Source organism: Plecotus auritus (genome assembly GCF_963455305.1).
Source record: "Plecotus auritus genome assembly, chromosome: 3".
NCBI lineage: Eukaryota > Metazoa > Chordata > Mammalia > Chiroptera > Vespertilionidae > Plecotus > Plecotus auritus.
In genome coordinates, this window is record NC_137772.1 from 214,452,318 (window position 1) to 214,463,127 (window position 10,810).

The 10,810-nt window shown below is 50.8% G+C and overlaps 1 protein-coding gene across 2 annotated transcripts in view; it reads left to right on the plus strand.

The window, feature by feature from the left end:
• CHST11 (carbohydrate sulfotransferase 11) overlaps positions 1 to 9,910 on the plus strand; it is a gene marked incomplete at its 3' end in the record, with an annotated part of 240,621 nt that extends 230,711 nt beyond the window's left edge. For both annotated transcript variants that reach the window (XM_080662898.1, XM_080662899.1), the window contains exon 3: positions 9,056 to 9,910. In XM_080662898.1, coding sequence (XP_080519024.1) covers positions 9,056 to 9,910 — 855 coding nt within the window. The remainder of the gene's footprint in view (positions 1 to 9,055) is intronic.
• Between the last annotated feature and the right edge of the window lie 900 nt (positions 9,911 to 10,810).

A 10,810-nucleotide genomic window follows, 5' to 3' on the forward strand; every position in this document is an offset into this window, starting at 1 on the left:
TGTGTTGGTGATGGGGGTGGGGGAGGAGGGGGCAGTGCCTCCCGGGCAGGGATGGGAGGAGGGTTTGGGGCCCCATCTCCAGAGTTGGCTCAGCCTCTCCTCTTTATGGAAGAAAGAAACACAAAACATGCACCATGAAAGCCCAAGAGAGTGTCTCGCGGGTCCCTTTGGAACAATAGGGAAACGGGATACTGTTGAAACGTGCTACTTGATTAAGAAGTAAGTTGACCTTTTCGGATCTCTCCATCCATAGTTCACTCTGAAATTCCAATGCACGCTGTAGAGCCTGCTGATACATATGAATAGCTAATCTCTACATACCGGGAAAATTGCTCTGCGGAGCACCAATGTGCTTAGCAGCTGCCAATCCACGTGGCCTCCCATTGCCTCTGTCTGTCGTCTGTGTCAGCGAGATATTGAATGGCCGCGAGCCAGACATTTCGCACAGATGACAAATGTGTTGGATGGTTAACTGCAGACCCGCTCCTGTAAAAGCAAATGCTGCCTCAGCAATTCTCAGTGGGACACAGGGCCAGCAGCTTTACAGGATCCCTCCCTCAGGGCCGTGGTCAGGAGCAGGTACCGAGGACACCCAGACCCACTGAGTCACAATTTCTCAGGAGTCCCCATTGTACCAAACACCTGCTGTGATTCTTAGCGACACTAAAGATTGAGAATTGCTATGAGGCAGAGGAAGGCAGAGCAATATGCCTGCTATCCTGCCGGCCTTAGGAAGCAACCCTCACATACTCCCAGTGATAAAGAGAATTACTGTTTACTGCGTGCCTTCTGTGTGCCAGGCTAGTGTTTTCCTGGTGGGCGCTCACTGAACCCTCAAAGCAACCCAGAGAAGTAGACACTCTTAATTGTCCCCATTTTACAGATGGGAAAGCAAGCCTGAAAAGGTCAAGTGATTTGGACAGAAGATGAGTAGTAGAACATTCTAGTGAGTCTGGGAAGAGAAGCAGAAAGAGTCAACAGAGCCCATTGGTCCAAGGAGGGAGAGAGCAGATGGAGAAGCTGGGGGTGTCACAGCGCCCTGCCCCTGAATAGCACTGCCCTTGGGGAGGCGCTTGGGTTGGGGCGCCCTCAGCAGTTTGAGGCTGCGCAGCGGAACCCTCCTCCCTCTCTCCTGCCGGCATTCAGCTCCGTCAGCAGGTGCACACTCTGCCCGCCCTCTGACTTCTGATTTCCCAGGAATCCCAGCCTCCCCAGCAGTGGGGGAGCCGCAGCCCTTCCCCACCATTGTCCCTGTTCCGGGCCACCATTCATCGGAGGCCAGTCCAGCTTGGCAGCCACCCCATCCCTGTTCCTGTGCCCCTCCCGCCCCCTGCCCAGGCCTCCGGAAGCCCTAACAGCTGATCCGAGATGGAAAGGAGGCCTTCAAGTCGCACCTGGCCGGGCTGGAGGGGAGCCCTGGCAGCTTGCTCCCCACGTCAAAACCCCAGGGCAGCCCTTGGCGGCCCGTACCCCCTCTCACCATTTCCCTCCTCCTGTTTCCTGGCCTCGCCAGATGGGTGGAAAGTACCAGTTTCCCCCTCAGCAGAGGCTGTTGCTGTCACCGGAGCCCATTTCCACCCGACACCCAGAGCCCAGCTGCCTGTCTCCTGGCCTCCAGCCGCTGGGCTGAGGCTGAGCTCTTGCTCGGCTGCAGGATCTGCGCCAGAAACCCTCCGTGGGAAGGTGGGATGGGGCCGCAGGGGCAGTGGCAGGAAGCCTGCGCAGCCTCATCAGGCATTTGGTGGCCTTAAAAATCCCCGCCGTCCCCCAGTCATTCATTCCGGCATGCATTCATTCACTCCACAAAGCTTTAAGGCAGCGGTCGCCAGCCAGTGGTCCATGGACACGGGTGGTCCGTGAGGTCTGAAAGGGTGGCGACTGCTGCTTTCAGGGCCTACTATGTGCCGACACTGGGGATACAGAGTGAACTAAAAACGGAAACCACCTGCCCCCTCAGAGTTTGCATTCCAGAAGGGAGAGACACACAGAATAAGTGTGTAAACTGCGGTGAGCATTACAGAGGCAGGTGAGGCGGGTAGAGAGGGGGGGGCTGAGAGAGCTGAGCTTCCACTGGTTTCTCTCAGTACCTGCTGCTGACGGTCAGCGTCCCGGTTGCACTCTGGAGCTCCTGCAGTCTGCCCATTCCACCCGGTTCCCCTCCCTGCACTGCCCCCCCTGAGAGAGGCAGGTGGGCCAGAGGCTCCACAAGGGCCCTCCTCACTGGTCCCAACCTCAAATGCCTGGGTGAGGGCGCCAGCTGGTGGCCCACAGGCAAACCCAGCCCCAACAAGTACGGTTTGGCCCACGGCATTTAAGAAAAAAACAAAACTATTTCAATTGTAGCTAACATTAAAGAATGCAGGGATGACACATACAGTCTGGTTTTCTGGCTGCTCTCCAGAAACTGAAAGACCTTCAAAGACAGGGTCCCCATTCCCTCATGACCACGTGGGTAAGGCTGAAGTGGCATACCCCCGCCTCCCAGTGGAGTTTCTGACCCTAACCGAGGTCACCGGATTCAAACCCTGCACACAAAAGAAGTGCCTTACCCACAAGCCTAAAAGGACCCTCTAGAGCAGTGGTTCTCAGCCTTTCTAAGGCCGCGACCCTTTAATACAGTTCCTCATGTTGTGGTGATCCCCAACCATAAAATTATTTTCGTTGCTACTTCATAACTGTAATTTTGCTACTGTTATGAATCGTAATGTAAATATCTGTGTTTTCCGATGGTCTTAGGCGACCCTGCTAGCGGTTCTCAACCTGTGGGTCAGAACCGCTGCTGTAGAGCCTAAGACCATCGGAAAACACAGATATTTACATTACGATTCATTAACAGTAGCAAAATTACAGTTATGAAGTAGCAACGAAAATAATTTTATGGTTGGGGTCACCACAACATGAGCAACTGTATTAAAGGGTCGCGGCCTTAGAAAGGTTGAGAACCACTGCTCTGCAGGAAACCCTCCATGGTGTGGGCCTCGATTTCACGGACTTCAGATTTAACGGACAAAATTTCCGGTCCGTATGTCATACGCAGAAATCAACACCTTGTTCATTTTAAAATGCTTTTAACCAAGATTTGCTTAAAGTAACAGATTATTTTTTGTTGTCGTTATTAATTCAGAGTTATTTTTAATAAGTTTTAGCGAATAGGCCATGTGTTGGAAAACACACTGTAGTAATTTCGCCGACATAAATAAATGTTACATATCTACAACTCAAGTCTACGTATTTAAACCCAAGAGGTGTCGCCCGTGAACAGTGTTGGGGAATGATTAGCCGGTGACCACACCACATTGCAAGCGGTAGTCAGTTCTGCTGTCTCTGACCTGACTTTCTGCAGCCATCAATGTTCCCACACGCGCTAGGCCACGCCCCCTAAGCCACGCCCCCGGCCGTGTGCATTCGTTTACTCATGGTGACTGGTGAATGCACGCATTTACTAGGCCTATTCAGTATAAATTTAAAATTACTGTAATACGTATAGAAAGCTTTTCTGTGAAATTAAACCTTTCATACATACTTAACTTTAATTACACACATGTGTCTGGCATTAGTAAAAAAACAAATTAACTAATTTGTCAATTTTTTAACAAACACATTCGGAAAACCTACTTATTATATAACGTACTTTTGGCTTTCCCAGACACCCCCTCGCCTGAATTAGTCCCTTAGAGCGAGGTTCTACTGGACTCGCTTGTGTCTGCCCCCGGAGCTCAGAGCTGTGGCTTACCTTGTCAGGTGAGCCTGGTCAGTGCCCAGCCCTGGGTCACCCCACAAGACGTCTCATGCACCCCCGCCTCATTTCCTAGGGCTTCCCACCCATTGCACCTTTTCTTCCATCCTTGCAATCAAACAGGTGTTTCCCTTTGTGATGGGTTCAAATCCTAAGAAACCAATTCCCCTGGCAATGTTCCTGTCAATTAACCTGGAATCACCTCTTTCCCAAACCCTTTACATTTTGCAGCAGGATCAGACCAGATTGGTTCTTTAAAGGCCCAATATTTTTCTCCTTTCTTTTCTAAACATGGAAGTTTAAGCATTCTAGAATTCCCAGCGGTTCTCTATGGACACACCCAAAGACATCTGAGACCCGTGACCCTCTAGACCAGTGGTCGGCAAACTCATTAGTCAACAGAGCCAAATATCAACAGTACAACGACTGAAATTTCTTTGGAGAGCCAAATTTTTTAAACTTAAACTTCTTCTAACGCCACTTCTTCAAAATAGACTCGCCCAGGCCGTGGTATTTTGTGCAAGAGCCACACCCAAGGGGCCAAAGAGCCGCATGTGGCTCGCGAGCCGCAGTTTGCCGACCACGGCTCTAGTCCTTTGACCTCTGGCCCTATTGAGTGCAAAGCCCATTTCCATTAGATCTGAGGACCAGGAAGTGCAACTTGCCCGAGGTCACATGCAGGTCCCTGTTCGAGTCCAGTCTGTGCTTTAGGTTGCAGCTTCTGACATTGAAGCCACTTGGGCAGGGGTCCCCGCCTGGGCACCTTTAGCATCCCTAGAGCTGAGCACACCCAGAGCAGGTACACCAGATCTCTGAGGTGGGCCTCAGGCCTCACTGGAGTTTAAAGCTCCCCTGTGGTCCCAGTGAGCAGCCAGGGTTGAGACCCATGATTTAAGGGCTGCTCTGGAGCTGGTGACCCCCAGGTGAGTCTACGGACCGTGGGAGGCTGCACAGTCCGTGGTTTCAAAGCACAGGCTGCCTGGATTTGAACCCCAGCCCCAGTGTCTAGCTGCCTGATCGTCAGCCAGTTACTTATTCTCCCTGCCCCTCCGTTTTCCCATCCATAAATTGGGAACACTAATCTTATTTAGAACGCTAACGATTAACAGGGGCTGGAACATAGTAAGTGCTCAGTAAATGGTAGCTAGTATGCTTACTTATACTGTGTGCCTCTTTTTTGCTGTGGGTGTGGTTTCACTAGTGATTCCTCATGAGTTGCCCTTTTCATGAGAGTTTAGGAATTTCTGTACCTGAAAGAAATATAGAATCACAGCAAGTCAGGCAGTCAGTGTCTCCTCTGCCCCTCCCCCATCCTAAACACCACAGGATGATTGATGGTCGAGCATGAGGTGTTGGGGGTGGGGGGGGTTTGTATTAGGATTTTCAAGTGGAGAAACCGAGGCTGGGCCCAAGCTAATGGTTGTTAATGGCAGATTTCGCTCAGCGCCCCTCACCTGATGCCTCCAAATTTACCTTTTTCTCTGGGATTCCACTGTTCTCCGGGAGGCTGCTGCTCCTTCGGTTGGGTCCTCCTGCGTGAGAGAAATGTAAATACCACAGAAGATGTTTTAATTTAAGGGCAACCAGCTTCTCTTCCTTTTAAGATGAAACGCAAGAAAGTTTGAAAGACTTTTTCAAACCGTCCCTAAATGTGGTACCTAAACGGATTATAGATGCCTTTTTTTAAATGTCCAAATTAAAAATAGGCACCCAAACGAGAAGGGTCGCCCAGAGCCTGCAGCCGTGGCCACAGTTTCCTAGAACCAGCCCTCGCTCTGGCCTAATCTATACTTTTGGGAGATGAAAGGGAGGTGGGGGGAATCAGGGCTGGAACTGGAGGCAGATCCGGGACGCCCTTGGCAGCCGGCGACGAACCTGGGTTCCGTGTTCTGTAATTAGGAGTAGCTACGATTGGGCGAGGGATATCACATCACAGTCCTTCCCTCATAGTGCAACGCCGTGATTCTCAACGCAGGTTCCTGGGCCAGCAGCATCCACCTCTCCTGGTGGGATGAACTCCCCACAACTCCAGATTCACATGTTGAAGTCCCATCCCCCAGCCTCTTCTAATGTAACTGGATTTGGAGACAGGGCCTTCAAAGGGGTGATTAAATTGAGTCCACTTAGGGCAGACCCTAATCCAGTAGGACTGGTGTCCTTGTAAGAAGAGGAAGGTACAGCCAGGTGACGAGCAACAAGAAGGCGGACATACACTGAGTGGCCAGATTATTATGATCTCTGAACGCATAATAGTCTGGCCACTCAGAGAGAGAGAGTGTGTGTGTGCGTATCATCCATCAATTAATATGTCCATTTCAATGTTCACATTTGTGTGGGTCACGTATACCTGCTTTTATATTTGTGCATATTTTAAGTAACGTTGTATTTTTTATAAGTTAAATCAACACCCGTCTGTATTTATTTTAAAATAAAAAGTTTTAAAAAACAGTTTGTCTAAAAATTCAACACTGGAGGCCCAGGTGGACTTCCTCCCCCCGAAGGGGCCTGGCTGTGTCTCGCGATCGAGAACGTGCTGTTCTCTCTGGCCTGAGTCCTCAGGGAAATGGTGCGTGCCTCGCTGCTACAGGTGTGCCATTCGCCACCCCAGCTGGCGCGGAGAAGGAGGAAATGGAAGAGAAAGAAACCTCAGATACCACATTGCGAAGCCCCACTGAGTTATTTTCTGTCTCTACAATTGGACGTAAAGTGATACGCTGCTATCCTTTCTATTTTGCATGGCTTTGTGGTCCTGAATGCAGTATTAACTGACATGCGACCTCCCTGGGGACGCAGAAGGCACAGAGAATTGTCTCCATCTGAAAAGAGCTGGGGAACAAGGCGGCGGGGTGGGAGGGATGCTGAATCCCCCGTTTCTCTGCTCTTTGAATAATTTATTGCCTTCAAAACTGCCCATCGCGATTCAAATGGGCAAAATTGATGGGCCCTTTTTCCTTCCTGGCCCTCCTCTTTCCTTTAGGACAGTGGTCGGCAAACTCATTAGTCAACAGCGTGGCAAACCGCGGCTTTAGGACGACCTGTTGTTTTGTTTTTAATGGCATGAATGTTCTTCAGGTGAGGGGTAGATCTGCTAAGAAGTCAGGGTATGCAAAGGTCATCGTTTTCCTGTTCAAAATAAACAGTGAATTCCATGACCTAGGGCTGAACAATAGGGTGTTGGAGGCCAAGCTGCAGGCGCGCCAAGGTGGTCTGGTCTCCTGTCTCTTATTCTGGGTCAGTGGTCGGCAAACCGCGGCTCGCGAGCCACATTCGGTTTGCCGCTCTGTTGACTAATGAGTTTGCCGACCACTGTTCTAGGTGGTTCATGAGAACTGGCTCAGCCTGGAAGCGAATGGCCTTTTGGGGAGGAACTCTTGCTCCTAGAATGTAGAGGAGCACACACATCTTCCCTGTGGCCCGATGGAGGCTGCCGGCTCTCTGGCCTGGTGCCTCCTAGCCTGTGAGCCCTTTAGGAAAAGGGCGTATCTCCCAGCGGAGCAGAATAGAGGGAGGGCCTTGTACACTGTTAGATCTGCCCACATCTGACGGGATAGATGAATATGGCATAAACGAAAAGCTCAGAGGTAACACGTGCAAATACGCAAATGTTTTTTTGTTTTTTTTTAATATATTTTATTGATATTTTACAGAGAGGAAGGGAGAGGGATAGAGAGCTAGAAACATTGATGAGAGAGAAACATCAATCAGCTGCCTCCTGCACACCTCCCACTGGGGATGTGCCCACAACCAAGGTACATGCCCTTGACCGGAATCGAACCCGGGACCCTTCAGTCCACAGGCCGACACTCTATCCACTGAGCCAAACCGGTTTTGGCTACCCAAATGTTTTTGTTGCAAATAATATCATCCAGACTCCAACTGCCTTACACAGGAAAGCAAATGTATTCACTAACATAACAAAAGCCCAGGAGTCAGGGGTCTGGTTTCAGCCACGTACAGGCCTAGGTACTCAGATGATGTCACCGGGATACATCCCTGTGTCTTTCTGCTCCGCGCCCTTCATTCCCAGCCCAGCCCCTCCCTGTCGCCACGCTCCAGGGGCCATCCACACAGCTCGGCAGCTTGAGAGAAAAGGGAACTGAGAATGGAGAACAGGTTCCCAAAGGAAAATGGAGGCCCTGGTGCCAGAGGAAGCAACAAGCAACAGATGTCCACAGTGACGGGCTTGTAGGAACAGTGCCCACCCCCCCCCCTTGCATCAAAATAGAGCAATCAAATGTCAGCCCTCCGTGCTTGCTTGCTTTCAAGCAGATGGGGTGCTGGACATCAGGGTGTACTGTTTTATTACTGTATCTGCAGGGCCTGGCAGCATGATGCCTGGCACAATGGCAGGTACTTGGTAACCCTATATAATAAAAGCCTAATATGCTTAGTGTCCGGTCGGCCATTCAACCAATCAAAGTGTAATATGCTAATGATATGCTAAGGTCGCTCAACCGCTCACTATGATGTGCATTGACCACCAGGGGGCAGACAGTCAACCAGTTGACCATTCGCTATGATGTGCATTGACCACCAAGGGGTAGACGCTCTGACCGGTAGGTTAGCTTGCTGCTGGGGTCCTGCCAGTCAGGACTGAGTGAGATGGGCCAGACACACCCTGGAGCCCTCCTGCGATCCCTCCCTGGCTGGCCAACCTCCCGTGTCCCTCCCCGGCCCTGAACCTGCACCAGTGGGGTCCCTTGACCTGGCCTTAGCCCTCTCGCAATCCAGGCTGAGGCCCCCTCCCCTGAGTGCATGAATTTCGTGCACTGGGCCTCTAGTATTAAATAAATCAACAACGGTTCAAATTTGTTGTACAGTGAAAAGAAAAACTGTATAGCCCTTAGCCAGTTTGGTTCAGTGGATAGAGTGTTAGCCTGCGGACCGAAGGGTCCCAGGTTTGATTCCAGTCAAGGGCACATGCCTGGGTTGTGGGCTCGATCCCCAGTAGGGTGCGTGCAGGAGGCAGCAGATCAATGATTCTCTCATCATTGATGTTTCACTCTCTCCCCCGCTCCCTTCCTCTCTCTGAAATCAATACAAATATATTTTAAAAAGAAAAACTGTATTTATGTAGCTATAGCAAAATGCCAGGCATGGAGAGGGTGATGCATACGTTATGGAGTTGATCATTCTATTATTTCACAAAGGAAGGATGGTGGAACAAAGAGCAAGAATAGGGGATGGAGACGTAGGCCACTAAGTGGTCCGCTGGCTGTCTTAAGTGGCCTGCTCTGGCCACCCCGGCGATGCATGTGGCCAAGTGCAAATATCCCGCCCGAGTATTGAATTCTCATCCCTCTTGTGTCCCCTCTGCAGCTCGAGCTGTCCAACACCGCAGTCCTGCACCAGATGCGGCGGGACCAGGTCACCGACACCTGCCGGGCCAACAGCGCCGTGAGCCGCAAGCGGCGCGTGCTGACGCCCAACGACCTGAAGCACCTGGTGGTGGACGAGGACCACGAGCTCATCTACTGCTACGTGCCCAAGGTGGCCTGCACCAACTGGAAGCGCCTCATGATGGTCCTGACCGGGCGGGGCAAGTACAGCGACCCCATGGAGATCCCGGCCAACGAGGCGCACGTCTCGGCCAACCTGAAGACCCTCAACCAGTACAGCATCCCCGAGATCAACCACCGCTTGAAAAGCTACATGAAGTTCCTGTTCGTCCGCGAGCCCTTCGAGAGGCTGGTGTCCGCCTACCGCAACAAGTTCACGCAGAAGTACAACACGTCCTTCCACAAGCGCTACGGCACCAAGATCATCAAGCGCCAGCGCAAGAACGCCACGCAGGAGGCCCTGCGCAAGGGCGACGACGTCAAGTTCGAGGAGTTCGTGGCGTATCTCATCGACCCGCACACCCAGCGCGAGGAGCCCTTCAACGAGCACTGGCAGACCGTCTACTCCCTCTGCCACCCGTGCCACATCCACTACGACCTCGTGGGCAAGTACGAGACGCTGGAGGAGGATTCCAATTACGTCCTGCAGCTGGCGGGGGTGGGCAGCTACCTGAAGTTCCCCACCTACGCCAAGTCCACAAGAACTACTGACGAAATGACCACCGAGTTCTTCCAGAACATCAGCTCGGAGCACCAAACGCAGCTGTACGAAGTCTACAAACTCGATTTTTTAATGTTCAATTACTCAGTGCCAAGCTACCTGAAATTGGAATAAAGGGGAGGGGGGGAGGGGGGGCTGGGGGAGGGGGAGGGGGGGACGCGGGAGAGAATCATGCTTTTTAATTTAAGATTTTTATTTGTCAAAAGAATTATATGAATATTGGGTTATTTTGTAAAGTAATATTTCTTTGGGGATGATGCTGCGAGCAGCATAGTGAGAATTATTTAAAATCCTTGGTAGGGGAGGACAGCTGGCTTTGCAGGGGAATAGGGTTGGGTGTCCCTGGTTTTTAGACCTGAGTACTGCAACACTGTCTCAAAGGTTTCCTTGTGTTCCGGTGAATTCCATGAACTGTGCATTCCATAAATTCTAATTAATGTTATTTATAGTTATTTAAACATAGTGTCTGTATAGATTTCTTTGTGTGGCAGCATAAGAAATCTGTGTTTCATTCTGCGCTTGCTCTCGCTCATTCGGGGGCGTGAATGTTCTCACTCGCCGCTCATAGACTCACTGTGTGATAAGAACCATTGTGATGTGTGTTGATGCCACCGTGCTTGACATTCTGCCAGAAATAAACGGAAAGAGTCACCTTTGCAAGGGACTAATTCCACACCGATTTTCAATCAACCCCAAAGTCCCTTGCCCTAAAGAAATGTGATTTTTTTTTAACCCAAGGAGAGAGCTGATTGTAGCTCCCCCCCCCACCCTCACCCACCACCACCAGAGTTAATAGTCTGATAGAATAAGCTTTTCTAAAGAAATTTTTAACTGGCAGTGCCAGTTGTGATGAAGACGAAATGGCTGTTGCTTTATAGTCAACAAGTATTTATTGAGCAACTACTATGTGCTGGGCCTCGTCCCAGGCCCTGCAGATAGAGCATTGAACAAAACCAGTAGTCTCGGCCCTCAAGAAGCTTTACATGGACACCGAGTATCCAGCTTGACAATTTG